We start from the raw sequence: 21543 nt of genomic DNA, 5'->3' as shown, positions 1-21543 counted from the left end.
ACAGTGACCAAGGCAGTGGGAGGGTCCCTTAATAATAATACAGAATCATTTCCCTCCTCTTCTTTGCAACACCAAAGTCTTACAGTCACAATTCAGGCAAGCCCAAGTTAAAACAAAACAAACATACCCCTATGACTCAGTTCACATGAATAACAGAAGACTGTAAAGCTGTTAGATAGAGCAACTTGTAATTCTAACCGAAGAAACAAACATTTTCAAGGCATTGTATTATTTGTTTTAGGCCCTATCAGCCTCCTCGTGAGCCAAGCCTAACCAGTTCTGTACCACAAACCACGTTACAGGATTATGAGCAAGCATTGGGTGCCACGCACCCAGCAGCCCAGCACTGCTCAGTTTTGTTTCTGAAACCTGTTCTCTGCCCACGAGGAAATGCTTTCTGCAGCAGTTTCTTCTCTATTTATAGGTGGTGGTAAAGGTGTATTTGCTGAGAGGCTGATGTCATCCCGACCTCTAAAGTACATTTCATCATGGAAATATTGATTAGCCAAGAATGCTAACTTAAAACCTCAGGACCATCAGCCTAGCCCTAGCTCCACTTAGAGGTTAAAGAACTCCAAAGTATGGTAAAAGATGGCTTTAAAACAGTGCTAAGGGTGAGTAGAATTTTGATCAGTACTGCTGGTTCATTTCAAGTTACTGAAAGCAAGACATAGGCTGCAGGTAAAGTAACCCATGCAGGCATATACAGCCTCAGAAAATAAGAGTAAAACCAAGCCCCAAAGGTTACTTAGAGCATCACCTGTGCTCTAAAGTAATTTTCTGTCAAATTAAGCTTGCTTTTCAATGTAAAAATTCCTCAATTCCTACATTTTTAGAAAGGTATTTGCTATTTGTAGCAGCCATTAAGGAAAACAAACCATAGTGTGAACTGTATGCAAAGATGTGTTCTGAGACTCCACAAGACATCCTGCTGTACAGGATCCAATTTGTTAATGACTCTTAAATGCCATTACTGTACCTGTGGAATGAAGGAGATACCTAGAACTGTGCTACCCAATACCTGCAACAAAGACAGTGGAAAATCACCAAAAGGAAGATGTGAAATATTACATTTCCTCCCCTCTGCTGAGATTGGTTCTGTACAACATGTTTGCCTGAAGCAGTTTTCCAGCAGCCTCATCCCAGAGCCCTCCTCCCTCCCCACGCACTGCTGGGGCTGCAGCCAACCCCTCATAACCGCAAATTGCTTTGGACACGAACACACAGAGCAGCTCGAGTTCAGTGCTGCAGAGAGTGGAGTTTACAAAACACCCACTCGGAGCACTGGCAAGAAAAAGGGGCATTGAAATGAAGCACGCCAATAGGAAGCACTGCTCGAGGAAGCCAGGTGAAAGGCGGCTTTGAGAAAAATATGTAAACAGAGAGAAAGGGGCAAACCTGCAAAAGCCTTGTGTCAGGGTTGATTAATAGACAGCTAGGGATTGCAAGTGCTATGGAAGGGCGTGGGTGGGTTTGCACAGCATCCAAATCCACCTTCCAAAGAGACAGGAGGATACGAGATGTCAAGTACTGCCCGTGTACCCACCAACACACAGCTTGCAGATCTGCGCCATTCCATTTAGTTACCTGTGACACAGCTGACAGGTGGGTCCTCCAGCATCGCAGCACACTGTGTGACTTCTCCTCTGGGGAAGGAACGGTCCCACCTGAAGCCTGGCCTCAGCACAGGCACTTCCTGAAGCTCAGGATACACCTCCCAGCCACACAATGCAGGGGCTGCTGTGAATTCTTCGAAAAGCTGTGAAGGAGCTGTGGTTTTTACATAACAGCACCTCCCCCCCTCGCCCACCCGCACTGAGTCAGCACGGTTTGCTGTATCTGTCGTTTCCTATTTCGGCGTTAGCAGAAGGTGAGCAAGGCTCCGCAGCCACCACAACTGGAACACATCAAGAAAAACATTTTTTAAAGGGATTTTCTTCCATCTATTAACATCAGTTATTCTGCAGGAGGACTTCTATTTTACATCGCTATTCAAGTGACAGATATTACATCATGTTCTTTCTGCCATCTGACTCATATTCCTAAATAACTTCGGTTGACTCATTTCTCCTAACTTGACTTGGCTGGATTCTCACTTTTCCCTCCATTAACAAAATAAAAGCAGGCTTCCCCCTTTTCTCAGCTCTTCAGAACAAAAATTCAGATACTTCCATTCTAGGTAATGGTGGGAAACAAAAACACAGATTCTAACTTCGCTATGACTGAGATGTACAGAATCTGAGTACACCTATCCCATATCAGTGACACACCAACTATAACCAGCTGATGAGAACATGAGCAATGGATTTATTGTGAAGTTATTTTCCTGCTAATTTAAGTTCCGCGTTCACCTACTACTGTTATCTTGCTAAATACACACATCATTAGTATTAAAAAACATGAGTCTATACATTTACATGATTAAATGAAGCCACAATGGGAACGTGACATCAAGAGAGATACGATGTTTTATTTAAAATCAGACCACAGTAGATTACAGAAAGACTTATTATGCAAACAAATCCACTGTACATTTCACAACTCGCTAGGCATATAAAATTGCCCCTTTATTTGACTGTCCAGGATTACACAGAGGAACCGTTCAGGTGCAGGACAACTCTGCCTCCTCTGAACTCAACGTTTGCCAAGTAGCTCCAAATTGTCTATGTGAGCTCTACTTTATTCCAGTTTGAGAGGGCAAAGAAGTCCAAAAGCGGCGGAGACTGAGGTTGTGGACATGGGGGCACCCACAGCCACCCATGAGCGGACTGTGCCCAGGGCCCTGCCTCCTGGAACCACACAGCTCTTATCCTAAATAGTCCCTCCAGGGTCAGCAGCACAAACGTGACCCACGTGGATCAGCTCAGTCAGACCCACCGGCTCCGCTGCCCTCAAGGGACAGCGCAGAAGTGCAGAGAACTCATCCTGGAGTTTGAGCCCTTCAATGCTGATCATTGTTCAAAAAACCCAAAAACATGTCCCCCCCACCCCTCCCCCCCAAAAAAACAACAAACAAACCAACAACCCTATCTGCATATAATCGAATTAGTCATAACTTAGAAAATCTGCATACAAAAAGACTGGCAAAAGTAATGCCATCCAAATAGAGCATTTTCAATGCTACCAACACTCTAAAGCCGTGTTACACATCATGTTTAAAGGTTTTTCTCCACTCCAATTGCTTTGGGGAAGTATATGCTATTTGCAGCAGACATTAAGAATCCTCGAGACAACATAATATATATTTTGGCAAGCATACTGAGCTACCCCCTCAAGACTCCGCTTGCCTATGGCATTATAATCTATCTTATCAACAGTGCAAATTAGTATGATCCTAAACATCCTAGCCATAGCAGAATTGATTAGCTCTAACAGAACAGGAGAAGCTGTCAAAGGGCAACAGTTTAAACCACTGACACACCTCTTGCCCAACTCATTCAGATTAGTGTTTCTGAAAGGGTTTAAACAGCTTTCCACAATCATTTTTCTCCTATACCCTTAAACATCACCAGCAGTCAAGTATATATTTACAGTTTGTGCGCATCCACACGCAATTAATGGCAAAACATTTTCTGTGAGCAGCTGGATTTCAGTTATGGGGTTACTATAACTGAAACATCACATTAGTTATATCACCTATGTTCAAACTAACCCATCAGTGAAGGCAACTATAAGCTTACAAATAGCAGATACAGTTTTTTCCTAAAGTACAAGGGTGAGAGTTTTGTAGAAGAAAGTGCTCTTGAAGAGCCCTTAAATCAGGTAAGCAATGGCTATTCAAATGATAGAATATCCTAGTATTACAATCACAGGTAGTGATCCTAAGGCACATCAGCCACATGCATATGCAACAATGCATTGTTTTGCTCTCCGACAGAAAAACTGCATTAGCTTTGTCTGTATTTAGTTAGCACAAGAGTTTGTTTTTAGATAAAGTATCCCTGAAAGGTCTCGTTATCACAAAAGTTACCAAAAGACAGAAAATTTAACAAGTCGTAAAAATACTTTTGGACTACTAACACCAGTAAAGTTAGGTACATAAAATGCAGTGCAAATTCACAGTACACTTACCTATCACCTCTGTGACTTCTGAGGATCTGCAACTCTCAGAAAAATAGTTGGCACTGGATAAGTGTAAAATATACCTGGCTGTTTTTATTAAATGCTAGCAAAACTGATTGGAGAGTGTTGTAGGGTTTGTGTAGCAGGCTCCATGTATGGATTTCTGTACTCAGTCACCACCCTGGCAGCTCCCAGCCACCTTTCTTCTTCCTAGGACACAAATCCTTCCTACAGCAGATTTATGTTTAGCATTCAGACACAAGAGTTGCCATCCAAATACCAGCACTAATAGCACAGCAAAATTATTTTGAAACATGTCATAATTAACCATGCTTACACAAAGCTTCAATGATAAAATAATACCAAGAAAAGATATTACGCTATTTTAAAAAACACGTCCTGCACCATCACTAGATTACAGAGAAAACACACTTCGCAAACAAATCCAATGCACATTGCTTCACAAACTCCCCCATCTACAGAAACTTTCCAGATTTACACTGGGGAATGGGTTTAGATGCCAGTAACAGTGACCAGCCTTCTGCCCTTTGTCATCAGAAGGCAAAGCAAACCAAATAACCGTATTTTTGGAACAGACAGCTTCCTGTTATGAGATTAATTTCAGATTAGTACTTGCTTGCAACCACCACACTCCAGAGGAAATGATTAAGGGACAATCTAGGGCCTTACATAAAGAAAAACAAGATCAGATGTTCTATTTTGACTGAAGCTGTTTGTAGTACAGTCTTCCAGACTATGCAGCGTATTCCAGGACAATGATAAGAAAGTGTTTTAAATAATAGAGAAGATATATAACAAATTTTGGATGATGCCTTTCTTAAACTGCCATGAAGTAGCTGAAAGCTTTTTTGCAGGAGTGACAGTTAATTTGTGGTCATATTCTGCGTGAGCAACAAGTGTTGAGATTTGCCTCCCCTACTGCAGGATTCAATTACCAGCTCGCACCTGCACCTTAGGCTTCAAGAGTCATAATGAGAATGGAACGTGACCTGCCGTAGGAAGCCTCCCCCTCAGGTGGTATAAAAAGCCAAGAACAGATTATGTAAGAGGCAAATAGCAACCACAGAACTCAAAAACCATCTCTGTTTTCACTTCTTGCAGAGAAATATTAACTGCAAATTCCAAATAGATAAGCATGTCAAGAACTGCACAACGAAATTGTGGGCAATTGCATGATATGAAAATCCAATACTTAATTAAGAAAATACCCTGCCTAGATTTCTGGAATCACATGATATCAAAAGCTAAGCACCAGTTTAAATTAAAAAAAAAAAAAAAAAAAAGAATCAGTTTTGTATGCAGGGAATGGAAGAGGAAAAAAAAAACCTGCAAGAAAGTCTTAGTAGGTAAAGAAATAAAAATGCCTGTTAAAGTCTCTATAAAAGTCTGAACTGGCTGTACAAACAGCTTAGTTAAATTTCAAGAGACCAGGACTCTCAGGATACCAGCTATTCAGGAACGGGAAGAGTGTGTACTTTTATTATGAAAAGTCTAAGGTAACAACTGAAATGTAGAAACAAAACTCTTGTAACTTTCAATATTTAAAAAGAACTTTATCCGACAACAGTTTCACCTCAGTGAGCTCACTGTGCACCTGGTCAGACCTGCCACAGCGTGGGTGCACTACAAAAGCTGCTACTGAGGTCCATTAGAACTCCTCACCCAGAGTTCAGATATGGCTGTTACCATACAAACACTGGCACTGACAGAATTCTTTAGGGAGACAAACAGCTCCTGGTTTGCCACACATACATCCAGCTGCAATAGGAACACATCAGAACAGAACAGGACACTGATCTGCCATCACTAAAGAATTCAGAGATTTATAACGTCAGGAAATCCACTGTGCACTCTTGCACATCTAGCCCTTACCACCTTCCTAGAAAATCCTCGTTGTCATTGATATTTGAAAACAATAATATCCACCAGACACAATTTCAAACCTCTGTGCCAGAGCTCAAATTTTATACTCCATTGTGCAAAAAACAGAGGCTTTCCACTGCCTACATTAAGTCTCTGATAGGGGGAGAAAAAGGAACGATAAGCACCAATACGTAAGTCAGGCGCACCAAAATATTCACTGGAGAATAAAACCAGGATGTGGTGGAAAGCGAGGCGGTCTTTGGGGAAGAGCTGGAGGATACTGTGGTACAAACTGAGATGGGCATCCTGGCTGTGGCAACTGAGTTGCAGCCTGAGCTCCGGCTCGAGGTGGGAGAGGAGGATACGGAGCACCTGGATAAGAAACAGCTGGACCTGAACTCACGGCTGCAGTAAACGGAGTAGGAAAGCGTCCTGCTGGGACCGAAGGCGGAGGGGGAGGTATTCGTCGGGGCACAGCTGAAGGAGGAGGGTTTGCATCCGAAGTGTAGGAATCTGGAGGTGCTGGCGTTGCATCGGCTGCCCTCAACTGAGGCTGTGCCAGCGGAAGTCTCTGTCCCTTCAGCACCATTTCTTGGAGCTTCTCAATTTTCACCCGTCGCAGGTGAGCCAGCTTACGCTTGCTCTGGTACTCATCAATGAAGGAATCCAGTGGGATTTCACCATCAAGAAATTTTTCCGCCATATTCTGTCAAATGTGAAATAATCTCTTAGAAAACAGCACGCTCCAGGACAATCTAAAGAGCTTGCAGCCTAAAAATAGCGTTTTGCCTGTGATTCTCCAGTTTGTGTACGCACAATGATGAGCATGCTAAGAATTCTGAGCAGAATTTTGAAGCAATTATTACTCAGAAGCACTGGGAGCTAAATACTATTTTTACTGAAATTTACACCGAAGTAACAGCAGTAAGAACATCCAAATTTAGCTCTGAACATCTCCTTGGTCATCAGAGACAGGACTGAATCAAGCGCAACCGCTTTTCAGATTGCCAGCAAAGCTGAATCACAGTTTAGAACTGCTTGCAACGCCAACAGAAACATGGAGAACTCAGCACAGGGAGGTAGATTATTGCAAAACCAGGTTTAAGACTCATGCTTACTTGTGGCAAAGCAAACCTTTGGGTAAACGATGCTTTAATAATTCAAAGAGGTAACAACACATATAATCATGAAATTCAACTTGTCCTGGGAACAGCTTTTTGTAATCACAACTCAGGGCCAAAAAGATCTTTTCCCCTGATGCTATGTAGTTACAGAGAATGTCCTACAGGCAGATCTGCAAACAAAACTAACCACTTCCATTGCTCTAAAAACAAACCACCCATTAAGCACTCATATCCCAGCAAGCACTGACCACTGGCATCTAGACAGATACGTTGAAATCACAATGGAATATTCCACCAGAATTGCTGCAAAGTCAGTCCTCTCATCGTACAAACCATTACAGGCACAGTTTTTCATTAGGTTACTAATTGACAATTGTAATGGATCAATACATACACCAGGCAGACACCATTAAAAAGATTTCCACGTTCATACGTTATTAGTTTGAAGGCAATGCCAAGGAACTAAGAGGGTTTGGCTTTCATTTCTGAAAAAGAGCAGCTTCTTAAACTTCAAAGATCTCAAGAGTAAAAAATTACTCAGAGAAATCCCACTGAAATCAAATGACTGTTAATGACGTTCAAAGCAAAGACCAGATCACATTCTCGAAAACATCCCTTTAGATTATTACATGTTTAATGGTATATTTCAGCTGTGTACACCCAGAATCTCCACTAATGGTTAGAAAGGGACAGAACCAAAGCGTACTGTCCTTACCTCCGTGTCTTCCTCAATCTTAGCCCCCTCAGTCTGAAGGAGTGCTAGCAGTGTCTCCAGTGAGGCATTACTGGATTGTCTGTCTGCAATGGCATGAAAAGAAAAATAAACGACAGCTGTTTGTACACAACTTCTAAATGAAGCTATAAAGCGTCAGCCAGCATAAAAATCTTCTACGGTGCATATATACAAACACATACTCTAATATTTAGTATACTCTAATGTTTTAGACAGGATGATCTACAGTGAGAAAATACATTTAAGTAGTTTAAGAATATAGGCATGGTGCTACAAGCTATGATTTAATTCTAATTTTATGTTTATAATAGTGAAAGAAAGCACTCCCAGAAGTGCAGTATCAGATGCACAATACTTCATAATTCAGTATGGAATGAGAACTTTAAATACAAGAATGTTTGATTTATGATTAATCACAGAGAATTCAAATTATGTTTTGCTTTTTATCAAGGTGGACAAATTCAGCTGTTTAGAGAACAACAGCTAGGTAACCACATCAGGAACAGAAAGAATCCACAGTGTGTGTCTCTGGGTGTAACAGATACTTAGCAATGATCTAGCTCTGAGCTATGTGAGAATGGCATTTCATTTGTTACCCTAACTTACAAAGATAAAATTGAGAGCATGCAAAAATAACAAAGCACACAACAGCTTTTACATTCACTTATAAAACAGCCAATCATCGTGATCAACAGAAAATATTACCTAATTTTGTTTTCTTTATCTGGTATGCTTCAAAAAGAACTTGCAGCTCTTGATATTTCTGAGTCAAAGTTGCTTTCAAAGACTCCAACTTTGGCTGGTACAGAAGATTGCCTTCTGCCAGACTGCGGTTGCTGGCAAGTGTCATGTCCTTGCTGTGCTGAACATTTTGGGCCTGCAAGAAGAAAGGTGCATGAAATGGCATTACAAACATTAAGCAGCATTAATGGTTATGCAGACAACTGCAAAATTTCAAAATGTGAATGGGAGAAATAAGCTCTTCGTGAAGTCAGCTCTACTGCATTGAACCTGAAAAGATGCTTTTGGACTTTAAGTAGAAATGGCTCTTGTTTTGGTGTGTATGGTCAGCTTCAGCTTTTCTGCTCATTCCCCACAATCTTTCTCTGCTATGCAAAATCTTCTTTTGCAAACTGCATTTTCGCTGCTTTACAAATATGCTATTTTACTCACCTATCAGCTAGAAGAAATATGAAGGTCTATGAAGCAAAGAGTATGCTAAGGGCATATACAGACACAAATCCCTCCTGAACAACTCCTCTGGGAACACAGTTCTCCCCTTTCAGCCAGGAACCCCTGCGAATTAATGGCTCTGAGCAGGATTTAACACCAACCTGATGGCACTTCTTGCATGTTTTTCCTCCCCACGTGCAGCAGGCATTTCATCAACGTTTTATTCTCCAAGCTGGAAATGATAATTACTTCTATTCCAAATACTTGAAGAGTATACTTCATCCTCCCCTTCCCTCCACCACAAATACTGACAGTTAAAGCAGAAGTTGCTCTTTTAAAAAAAAAACCCTCTGAATCCCAGCTGTAAAATACAACGAGCAGAAGAGTGTAATCCTATAGCTTATTAGAAGGAAAAACAAAACAAACAAAAAAAAAAAACATGGTGTGCATCATTAGGGTTCCTTCTCCAGTATACTTTTCCCAAATGATGTCAAATCAAACCTGGATTAATGCTGAAGTCTGTGTTTCAAGTTAAGCAAAAGAGTTAAGCTATCTTACCCAAAGACACCATCCTTAAGGAACAACTGACAATTCTCACCAACCCTATGCCAGCAGGATTCCAAGTTTGCTCATACCTACACACGCTCATGATTTCAACAAGGCAGCCTTCACGAGCTTTGGGAAAGCCAGGTGTTTGGAAAAGTCTGCCCTGGATGTCACATTACATTCATTAAAAGATTCAGACAGAAAAAAAAAAAAAAAAAGGAATAAAAAGCAAGGGATCCGATTTCAGTCTGACTCAGTGGGACAACTTTCCCATGGCACAACAGACAGATTCTGTTAATCCACCCTCAAAATCAATGACATGTTTGGTGCACTTTTTGTGACCTCCTACATCAATACACCCCTTGTACAGGGCAGAACTGGAAGATACAGTGCCTTCCTACTTTCGTGCTCATGGGCTGATACAGGAGTGCCACACCTTTGAAAAAGAGGAAACCTGAACGAGCTATTGACAGCCCCTGAAAGTGAGAGGATCAGAATTCAGGTGTTCTTGGCACTTTGGGGACACGGGTAGGTGCGGCAGGTGAAAATATTTCCCAAGTGTACAACAGTATCTTCAAAAGCACTTCCTTCAGGAACATTCATACGCCACTTTAATCTGCTAACTTCAAATTTGGCTTAGATACACCTTTGGCCCCAAATACTGCTCCTGAAATACCAAAGCTGCACTTTCTTTCCCCTTGTTCTTGCTAAACAACTTTAAAAAAAAAAAACAATCCCAAAGGATAATGCTGAGTCCTAAAGACTGCATCAATCAAAACAGAATTCTGTTCCCAAGTGGTACAAATGGGAGAAACTGGCTTTGTAATGCTGTTTTGTCTTCTCAGGATTCCCGCATCAAGCCTCAACAGCTTCCAATCCTCTGCAAACACTTTCCAAGTGTTCAAGTTGAAGACTCCAAGAATAAAAAGAGAACTTTCTCTTCTCACTTTTGAATCCAATGCAAAATAATATAAATTAAACCGGTTGCTTTCATTTGTTTGTTCCCACATGATCCAACTCTGCTAGACTTGCTTTTCAAAAGCTGAAGTCCCTGTTTTACAATATTTTCCTAACTACTATGAATGGAACCAAAAAGCACACTATTTCACAGCTTAATGACTGGCACTCAGCTTCTTACCAAACTACCTGCCTCCACCACAGGTTTTGTTAAGGAGGCGCCTTCTGAACTGCCAAAGACTGCACTAAAAGATTAACGCTTTCTGACACCGCTCCTCTTTCAGCACTTTAATGAGCAAACTTCCTTCAAGCAACTCAGATGTGATCTGGTGATTGCATTTTCTCTGCTGGTAAAGCTGATGTTCTCATTTCAAAGCGGCTGTGCAGTCAGCCTGGGAAGACCAGTTTTATGGGTGGACTTTGATCTTTCTTTGGGATGAAGACAACGTTAGGTACCTCTTTGCTAGAGGAAAAAAGGGTGGAATGAAAGATACACAAATCTATAAACATTTCAAGTACGACTCCCAGGGAAAGGAAATTGCTCAAATCACATGTTGTAAAGAAGAGAAGAAAGGCAGAATAACAGAAGCGAGATGAAGCTCCAGTAACTCTCAGGCACCCTAACTGACGTCCCTCAGTCAGGCTGTGAATGAGGAAACGAACACCCAACTTTCTACAAGGACTTTCTGAAGGACTTCTACAGCATGATGAGTCTGTAAAGATGAATAAATATCCTCATAATAGGATATATCTTGTAAATATAAGGAACAATGAGTACTACGACAGCACTTGTAAAGACATATTTACCTGGCTTGATGGCAAACAAGCAAAGGTGAGGCACCTAGGTGTAACGCTGAGTGATTCCCTCTGCTATCCTTACCTACTGACATCTAACCCTTGTGGTCTAATGCATGTTTAGGTGAAAGCCTAATATAGGTTTATTTAAAACAGAAGAAAAGTTGACATATTCTTAGTTTTCTTGAAATTACACAAGACTTAGTGACTCAATGCTTTCCACAAGCTGCTAAGAAGGGCACACTTTTCTGCAGAAGTTGATCAAAAACAGGATTCACACGTCATGATCAGGTGCCCTCACTTCCAGCATTAGACTCTGTGTCACATTTCTAAAACGATGGGCTGCTGAGCAGATGAGACATTTGTACAGAATCTTGCTCAAAACTGAGAAGCAGCAAGCCTTCAATCAGAAGGCAAACCAAAGAACAACTTATTTCCAAAGCAAAGGTGAAGACTCATTCATTCGTATGGGATGTTTGAATGCTTCATCTCACAGGAAGAAGTTTCAAGTTTGTGGAGGGACAAGACTCTGTTCATAACAAATAGAACAAATAACAATCCCAAATACAAACCAACTTGAATACAATCACAATTTTTAAAAAAAACAGAATCATATCTGGCATGGATACAAATTCAGCTTAATAATCTTTCCTGCAAATGTTCCGCTACAGTTAGGTGTAAATTCAAGGAATCTGAAAAGCAAACACTTAGACTAAAAAGCCCTAAAGAAAAACTTCCCAAGAGTGGACCGATTAAAAAACCAACAAACACACAGTTACAAAATAACATGAGTGTCAAAGGAGCAGTGCAGCATGATCAGCCCATTAAGATCACCAGTGGAGCACAACATATGCCCTTCGCATCGCTTCATGGCTTTCACGAGCGCAGGACAGCAGCTGTAACCGAAGAGACAAGGAATAAATCCAACACAAGTTATTTTGCTGTCAGACCTGTTGTGCAACAAAAAACTGATACAGAAGGGATTTGCTGCACTGCATCAGACGTTCACCTGCCCAACGGAAGCAGCGAGCAAAGAGCACGTAACCAGCGGAGTTGCTAACAAGACTTTGAGGTCATGAGCACTTCAGCAAGCAGGAAACCTTAATCTTCAAACAGATGAAAAATACCAGTCAGAATCATGAGACATAATGAGACGGGATGATGGTACTGCTTTTTTTTTTTCTTTTTTTTCTTCTTTTTACTGTTGAGGTCTCCCCATGAATCCTGAATGGGGCAAACAGAGCAGAGAGATCGAGTGGAGCACTCTGAGACCAAACTGCATGCACAGTAAGGTTAATAAAGCCAAATTCCGGGCTTGTGCAGCCCTTCTAATCTTCAGATGCTTAAAAAGTGCCCAAGTCACCTACTGATGCTTTCAAAAAGAAGTCTCTTCAGGAGCTACAAATAAAACAACAAAAAAAGCCCACACAAACAAACAAACTGTTCCATTTTGATTGCTTTATAGATAGCACGCATCCACGCTTTCGTTTTAGGTTTCTCTGGTCTTTTTCCAGCCTTCAGCATTGCCACATTCTTCCACTCATTCTTAGGGACACTGCAAAAGTACAACTGTGCACATTTGGAGTGACAAATTAACCCCTGAAATAGGAGCTAACAGGTGCAGAGGAGGAGAATAAAGACTTCTGGTACAGAAGATGTATGAGCGCTTTTCATCAAGTGCTGGTGAATGATAATACAGCCTCTAACGGCATCAGCTTTGTAATTAATATTAATACATAATCCAAAGTAATTAGGTTTGCTAAATTTAGGTCTCCCAATTATGTAAGTACTAGGTTTAAAAATGAGGAAATAAAGGTTAAGAGGTGAGTTTCAAGTCCTCACTGTTTGCTCCAGAGGAAAGCGCTGCGCAGAGCCACAGTCGGTGCCATCACACACAGGCAGGTTATCATCAAATGCCTCACTGGAACACAGAACTCGGTCATTGTCACCACATCTAACCCCTAACTCTGCAGCTAAATTCCACGTTTGGCAAACAAGAACACAACCACTTACACAATGTGGTTTTAGGACAGGATGAGGAATCCGAGCAATCTGGGCATGCATTCACATAGTTTGAACTTGGACTTTCTGCACTGCCCCCCTGCTTCTTTAAAGAGTTTTTGAGAATAGGGTAACATTGAAAACCCCTCCCGTGCTTGCCAGTGTACTCCGAAATGCTGGAGCAAGAGGAAGGCACTACATTTTTGATGACTCTATTTCATATAATTAAGGTCTTGAAAAGCAAACAACTTCTGGCAGCAGAACTCGAGCGTACAGTAACACAATGCTGTACTGTTCCTAAAGCAATGTTCCAGCACAGGTCAAGAGAAAACCAATTCTCACCACAGAAATTCATCGAAGTACCACCAGTATCACATCACAAATTTGCTGAGACGGACTTTTATGAACAATGTGCTTTTATTTTGTGAAGATGAGTCCTGTCGATGTACAACAGAGATTAACCTCAAAGGATTATCACAAAAACTCCTCCGTTTTAAAAGCCTGGGAGTACCAGACAATTGGCTTCCTTCCTCTTTCCAATAGACAAGATGTTCCTTGTTCAGGAGCTAAAAGCCCAGAGGCTTCAAAAACAACCTTACAGACAGAAAAATCAGCTTAGCTCTTTGATGCCCTGTTTTCACATACCTGGGGCTATGGTGCACAGGACACTGTACAGGCATATTACCCCAATGAAATATATATGTGTGCACAACCACACAGAGATTTTATATATATAGATAGACAGATAGATATGTGCATACACCCCCATGATGACACATACAAATACTGCTCAAGTGCTGCACGCTCCCTTTAGGGCTGGGAAGGAGCCTATTTTTAGCTATTAGCAAGAAAGCCAAGTGATTTTCCAAATCCTTCTTTTTGTGAACAAAACATTGTTTTTGTTTTTTTTTTTGAGCTGGGTTTCCCTTGCAACAAGGAGTACAAAGGTTTCTTCCATTACAAAATAATCAGCTTTAGCCAATTTTACCACCGAAAATACAAGTGATCTCAAAGGAGTGACTCAGAGATCACAATTTAGTTCGTGTGCCCCAGTTAAATTATTAATTTAAGGACTTTGGAACAACCCTATGGCAAAGGTACATACGGACCGAAAACCAGATTTCTACACAAGCAGTGGTGAAGTCACCACAGTTCCTCCTTAATGCTCAGGATTTCCCTCTCCCTCTTCCTGCTGCATACTTCACAGTGCAAAATCGGAACCCAGGAGCACAAAGCCAAGGAGCAAAAACTTCAGCGAAGGCAAAAACAGAATGAGGATGAAGCACTCAAGAATGGCTGCTTCCAAGATGGACAAACACTTTTGAGTTGGACAGGCTCTACTGAAAGCCTCTGTGTACAATAAAAGAGGATTACAGCAGACAGCAGTGTCGCTGTATTTCCACACAGCTCAAATACCTTCAAACCTAGCCACACTTTCCAAACACCACAAAATATTCCCTCGGGCCCAGAGAACTTTACTCTACAATTTAAAAGCCTTCTGCTGCCAACTAAAGAGGAAAGCTGGAGGGTCACATTGTGAATACGCTCTAATTCTGCAGTAAGAGAGAATCTTTGCACTGAGGTCATGAGGTCTGTTGCTGCTTCTGAACTAGTCAGAAGCACATACTGACAAAAAACAAGCAGCTCGTTGAATGAGGCCATTTACCAATAAACCTGGACAGAGGTTGCATGAAATCAGCGATACTGCACCCGTTCACATCTGCACTGAGCTAAGCCCATTGCAACCTGTTGACTTTCCTTAAATATTTTGTCTTTACACAGAGAGGTTCTCCTGCCTCCCAGTAATCCACCAGTGTCTCTAAGGTCTTCCCATGCTTTACTCTCTTACAGCAGTATCAGTTTCTTCAACAGTTTCTTAAGTTTTCACATAAGCTTGTATTCTGAGAAGCCATTACACTCAGCCCCAACGCACAGATCTATCTATACAAAGGACAGAAGACCGACAGCACAGCAGGAACATCCCTGGGCCACCTTCCTGCCCCAGCCCAGCCCTGCAGGGCTGCCCCATCTGTGACTCCCCAGCAGTTTGGTTGGAGGTCACCCAGAACGATTTCCTTGGAAGCACCAAAAGGGTTACAGTGACAAGAATTTCTCCCCGGGACTTCTTTACGTTAAAACAAAAAGGATTAACACAAGAGCCAGAGAAGCAGAGAGCATTTCTTTCAAAACCTTCACGTATGCTTCTTCCTATTTGCTGTTGGTCGATCTTTTAGGAGTGTTTGCTGGGAGAGACTCTATCAGCACCGTAATACAGCGTTCACTGGCACACAGAAAACCCCATAAAGGAGGAGGGCAGCAGCACGAAGCACACAGGCTTCTATTTAACGTGAACAAGCGCAGCCCCAGACGCATGGCTCGGAGCCTGACACACTGACAAAGACATTCCAAGAGCAGAGGAGCAGCAGCAGGCCGGGCAGCCCCGCACAGAGCCGTTCTTCTCACGGTCCGAGGGCTGGGACTGAGCCCACAGCCAGGACACCCTGACAGAACCCTCCCCGCTGTCCCAGGCGTGAAAAAAAGGGCTACATCAAACAGAGGAAATGGGGATAAACAGGAAAAAAATAAGGGAGGAAATAAAAGAAGGGGGGGGGGGGGGGGGGGGGGAGACCCAACAGGGAAATAAAGAAAAAAAAAAAACAGCAGGGAAAAAACAGGGAAAAATCCGGTGCCACCTTCACTCCGGCGGCGGCTCCTCAGCAGCAGGCGGGCGCTGTCAGCCCCCCCCCGCCGGCCCGCCGCTCTCACGGCCGCCACACAAAGGCCGGGAGGACGGAGGGGAGAAGGGGGGAACCGGCGTCCGAGCCCCGGGACAGACAGAAGGGAGACCGCATCCCGGCGCTATGACCGCGCAGCGCTCCGCTCACCTCTTCCATCTCAAGGGCCATGCCCTGCAGCCGCTCCTCATCGTCCAGCAGCGCGCTGAGCTCCTGCAGGCTCAGCCCCTCCAGCCGCCCCGCGTCCAGCGCCATGGCGGCGCGGCCCCGCTCCCGCCGACCGGAAGTGCCTCTACCCTGCCGCCCCGGTCCTGCCGGGCACCGCCCTGGGCGCCCCCTACTGGGGGGGCGGAGCGGCAGCGGGAGGGGAGGGCCGCGCCGCCGCGGGGGGGCGGTGCTCAAAGGGCGGGAAGCGGGGCGGTGTGCCCACACAGACGGGCCCCTCAGCGGCCCTGGCAGCGTGCGTTGTCCGGCTAGCTCTTCGAGGCCCTGGAAGGGACACCTGGGCCCGGTGTCGTGCGGTGCCTCCACGCGGTGCCACAGAGACGCACCGGCAGTCGGTGGGCGCCTGTGTGGCAGCTGTAAGTGAGGGAGGGAAATCGGTGTAACTGTTGAACTCACATTTCCTCCCCAGGCTGGGACGTGGTCACAGTGAAGCACAAAAGAGGGACTGTGTTATTGTTTGAGGCTGAATACCCATTTAGGTTAAAAATAGCTAAAAATGGTATCTTGCCCAGCTTTGGTGCTGGTCCTTTGTCCTCCTTAAGCACTTTCTTCAAGCATGAAGGTCAAGAAGTGATCTAACAGAGATGTATTTTATTTTAAAATAAGTATTTTCACAGGTTGACAGAGCTGGGGCTGCTCAGCATGGAGGAGAGGGCTCTGGGGAGAGCTGAGAGCAGCCTGTCAGCATCTGATAGGGCTGTGAGAAAGAAAGGATGGACTCTTTAGCAGTGTCTGTTGTGAAAGGATAAGGGGGAAATGGGTTCAAACTTAAAGGCAGGAGGCTTAGATTGGATACAAGGAAGAAGTTTTCACACAGGGCTGTGAAGCACTGCACAGGGTGCCCAGAGAGGTGGTGGTGCCCCATCTCTGCAGACAGCCACAGTCAGAGGACGGGGCTGTGAGCACTGACGGAGCTGTGGGTGTCCCTGTGCACTGCAGGCAGTGGGACTACATGACCTTGAAAGGTCCCTTCCAACTCAAATGATTCTGTGAATCTACACCTGCAAAAATGCATATCATCACCACTTTTGCTGTGTGCTCTGTGGTAACACTTGGGAGCAGCAGCTCTCCAATTACCACTGATGATAGCATGGCTGATGCATACAATTATGTCTGGAAATAATTAATTGTGTTAGCATAGCTGAGATTGTATGCATCTCTGGGCACGCACCACCTCCTGCACTGGTTCTGTGGCTGATTGTGGGTGTGGGTGTGCTGGCTTCCATGTGTGTGACTGCAGAGAGAACCAGAATGAGCCAAAGGAGCTGGATAGGAAATGGTTGTGTGGCATTATCCTTGGTGTTTAGCATTTTTAATCTAACTGAAAAATCATACCATGAACTGAATCAATCTCCGATGTAATCCTATCTAGTTATAATGACATGAGTCTCATTTAGACCCAGTACTTCCTGGTAGACCTGAATGAAGACATAACAGCTGTATAGTTGGGGGTTGTCCTGCAACTAAACTCAGCTGTCTGTTGTCCCACAGGTCCAAGGACCAGCAATTCGTCATGATTCGTACAAATGCGTTGCAAGCAGAGCGCGCCCAGAGGCAGGTAGGAAAGGCCTGTACATTTGGCAGAGAACACAATTAGCAATATGAGCTTGTGTCCGCTCTTCCACGTCAGCATGCCCACGTGGTGCTGTGGTATGTGCTGTGCTGTTCCTCATGTGGGTGCTTTGCTCAGGGCAGAGATGAGTAAGAAGCTGTACCCCTTGGCAGTGACATGGGTTTTCACAGCCTGACCTTGTTACTTAAACCAGGAGATAGCAGCGATGCCAACGTGATGTCATATAGTGTGTTTGCACATGCCTGTCAAAAACACAGTTACACGCTGCTGTTACCCCACTCTGTAAATCTGTGCATGCATGCAAATACACATACACACACACATATATATAAACAGAAATTAGTTGAGAGTTTAAAAGAAAGCCCTTCTTCTCAAGGATAATTTTAGCATAGCAGAGCTAGATAATTGGTATGGGGGGAGTGTGGTTTAGAAGAGTCTGACTCAGCTTCATGTTGTAAATCTAGTCTTACCACTGCCTTTCTGTGTGATTCTGAATGTTCTCAGCTTCTCTTAACCATAGGCCTTTTGCTTAAAATGAAAATTAATAACTCTTCAGTCCCACACTGAGGGTGGAGAGGGGGAGCTCACACCAAATAATGCTTCTAGAGGTAGTAAGGGTGAGTATCTCTGGGGAAGGGATACTCACTAAGGGTGAGTATCTCTGGGAATACAGTATTATTATCATTGTATTGTCAATATGCCGTCAGGAAATATGGTTCAGTATTGCAGTGATCTTCTAAGGGGATCTTCTCTGTTGCTGTTTCTATGTTTTACTGCTCTAGTTATCATGGAGTGGGTTATTTGAATCTGTCAGTGGTAATAAGTACTAAATTAGTTAAAAGCCTCATCAGGTAGAACAATGAAGTCCTCACAAAATGTAGCACAAGGAAAACATAATTTATGTGTGCTGAAGTACAACATACCTTGAAAATACCACATCTGTCTATGCAGGTAAGTTTGGGTTCTGGAGACGTCGGAGAGGAGTGTCAGTATTAAACATCTGGTGCTTGTTAGTACTTCGATCAGCACCTGCGAGTTTGGCCAGAAAAGCAACTGAAGTTGAGAGACAAAATAAGGGTCAGCTGCTTTGGAATATGTATTCTACTTGGGCAGGTTGGACTCAGCAGCCTTCATGAAAGGTTTTGTGGCAGCACATCACTTGGACAGAATGTGAAGAAGATAAAAGTAGGATTTTTGGCTACAGGGATCATCAAATATCAGAGTACTACAATCTGAGATTTATCAGATTTATCCAAGCCCTGAATCCTCTTTACTTTTGCTAAAATCCTTTCAAAAAGTTACAGTATTCACGAACATGAAAAATGAAGGCAGGCAAAGTACAGAAGCTGTGGTTTCTTATTAGAGGAGAAGTAGAACAAAAAACATTCAGAACACTACAGTGGAAGACATGTCGTGATTAATAAAGAGTCAGGCTTCAGTCATGGGGAGAACTGGCATCCAGCCCAGTTTAACCTAAATGTTAGATTTATTTTATTTTTTTTTTAAACTTGATCCTGGATTTCATTCTGTCATCTTATATTCTTTTACAGTCAGTAGCACTATGCGTATGCATATTTATTATATTTAGACATATTTTGCAAGTCACCTTCACAACAACTTCTTTCCTTTTCCTGGAAAAACTGGTTGGTTATGTAGAGACTGAATTTGCAAGTCTAATCTTTGGAGTTTATTAACCCTTATTAGTCTGGTTGCTCAATAGTTAGGTAAGTTCTCAGGCTTATTTGCAACTTAATTTCCTTTTAGTTTGAAGTCTGCGCTTCTGTCTAGATTTTATGATTTAGATTCCTTCACATATGAAAAAGACCTGCATATTCAGCATTCTGGAGGAGAAAGAGTAGTTCTGTTGGAAAGAGCAAGAATTAACTGTCAGTGCTTTTTCCATTCAGGAAGCCACAGGCATGAAAAGAGAAACGGGTTTTATACCTGCATCTGCATTCCTTAGGCTCACAGTGAAGCTAGAGCAGGCAGGGCAGACTAAGATGCAGCTCTGAACCTGAACTGGAAGCACTCTGTCTATTTGCTTGTGGTATTTCCAGACCTGTTGAAGACCTAGAAAGCCCAGCCACTGAAATGCACACGGCTGCATACTGAGGCAGAGTTTGGTGCACTGGGAGACAAGTTGCTGGAATAAACACGGCTATGTTTTTTCCATCACGCTGTGTTTCAGTTTACGGGGTCACTCAGCCACACACCTTGTCTGTGCAAAGATACAAAGGTTAATGTGTGTCTTTGGGGAATGGCTAAGACTATAGATCTACTGTTGAACTTTGTCTTGGATAAGGTCCTCCAATGTTTAAATCAAATAAAGCTCTGGCTATATGTATTACAGGATCTGTTATTGAACTTTATCTTGGATAGGGTTCTCCAATACTTAAATAAATGTGTGGTTAGACCTATTACAGAGAATGGTTTGAGCTTATTAACAGTGAGGAAAACAACCTACTATGGAGTACGCAGTCAACCTTTATAATCACGTATGCGTTCAGGTGACTCATTGTTTCCAGCTCTGCCATGACAGTCTTCAAGGTGCGCTCCACAAGTTAAGGTTTCAGATAAACCCATCTGAGTTTCCTTTGAGAAGAAACTTATCTGCATCACTGTCACCAATAAGTGCCTGAACAGTCTTTTTCGTGGTCCCATGTAAACATCAGCTCTGGGCAAACCCAGAGCCACAGAATACCACACTGCAGGCTTTCAGAGGGAACAGTGGCCTTGTTTCCAGACTGTACAGACTGCCCACTGACAGTGTGGCCAAAGGACATGCAGCAGTCAGGTCCCAGCACTAAAGGAACTGCCACTGCTGCACCAAGGTAAGCATGTCCTCACTGCTGGGTTTAGTCTGGCCAACAGGCACCTCTAACCCCAGTTATCACGTCACAGACATACTCTGAGGTGGTGGCAGTTCTGTGAGGTAGGAGAGACCCTCATAAATAGAAATCTGGAATGATTTTGAAAAGCAGGAGTTTCAGTATAGTCACAGGATTTATACTGGTTTGGATACCAGGCCAGCAGAAATGCCTGCATTAGATTAGTACTGCTGGATGGAAAACCCTCATAGCTTTGGCATGCACACAGATCCACTTGTCACATGCCAACAGCACAATAGAATAACTTGTAGAGCTCAAGGGAAAAGCAGCCTTGAGTTATCTGGATGCAAAAGACAGAATTCAGCACCCGCAGCAATGCACAAAATCAGTTCCTGTTATCAGCTTGGCCTGGAGCCACTAGCAGAGACAAGCTGCTCTTTCTGTGTCATTTCAGTTGAAGCTTTTGGGATTCTGGAGTACAATGCTGGGATTATTGGCACACCGGGCTTTGGAAGCAGGGATCCTTTCTCAAAATTTCCTGTAGCCTTTGCAGTGAAACTAATCCCTGTATATCCTTCAACTCCCCTTCTTGCAGCACTGCCTGGTGAGGCACACATGACAGGATCTCCCCTTTTCTGCCATCTTACATAGTAATGAGCATTGTCCTAACAGCACTTCCCAGGGTACTGGCTTCCCTAATTCCCAGGTTACCTATTTTTTTCCCCCAGTTTTTCAATTAAGCAGCAATCAATTTCACTTCTATAAACCACTGGCCGAATTCTGCTCACAGTTACTGATAAGAATGCAGATTTAATTGCTTGCCCTCTGGTGCTGGGTGGAATCTCCAAACTCTTCATACCCACAATGAAGATTTTCATCAGGCAGAAATATACTGGCCATTTAGGGA

At 43.2% G+C, this 21543-nt stretch overlaps 1 protein-coding gene and 1 long non-coding RNA gene across 2 annotated transcripts; one reads left to right on the top strand and one right to left on the bottom strand.

The window, feature by feature from the left end:
• Positions 1-2450: 2450 nt before the first annotated feature.
• VPS37B (VPS37B subunit of ESCRT-I) lies at positions 2451-16301 on the bottom strand. Its single transcript, XM_415126.8, has 4 exons — positions 16161-16301; positions 8509-8680; positions 7786-7868; positions 2451-6652 (listed from the first exon to the last, which is right to left on the bottom strand). Exons 1-4 carry the CDS (start codon positions 16263-16265, stop codon positions 6161-6163), a joined length of 852 nt encoding a protein of 283 aa, XP_415126.2. The 5' UTR covers positions 16266-16301; the 3' UTR covers positions 2451-6160.
• Positions 16302-16413: 112 nt separating this feature from the next.
• LOC107051603 lies at positions 16414-20226 on the top strand. The gene is made up of 2 exons (XR_001463265.4): positions 16414-16591; positions 17727-20226. It is a non-coding gene; the product is annotated as an uncharacterized LOC107051603 (long non-coding RNA).
• The last annotated feature ends 1317 nt before the right edge of the window (positions 20227-21543 follow it).

The sequence above is a fragment of the Gallus gallus genome, chromosome 15, assembly GCF_016699485.2.
Source record: "Gallus gallus isolate bGalGal1 chromosome 15, bGalGal1.mat.broiler.GRCg7b, whole genome shotgun sequence".
In the NCBI taxonomy this organism is placed as follows: Eukaryota; Metazoa; Chordata; class Aves; order Galliformes; family Phasianidae; genus Gallus; species Gallus gallus.
This window is presented reverse-complemented; position numbering and strand designations above follow the sequence as displayed.

Coding starts and splice junctions, on each gene's coding strand:
- VPS37B (XM_415126.8), bottom strand. CDS start 16,265: ATGGCGCTGGACGCGGGGCGGCTGGAGGGGCTGAGCCTGCAGGAGCTC. Junction 8,681..16,160: donor TGGCCCTTGAGATGGAAGAG/GTGAGCGGAGCG, acceptor TTCTTCTTGCAG/GCCCAAAATGTTCAGCACAG. Junction 7,869..8,508: donor GATAAAGAAAACAAAATTAG/GTAATATTTTCT, acceptor ATGCCATTGCAG/ACAGACAATCCAGTAATGCC.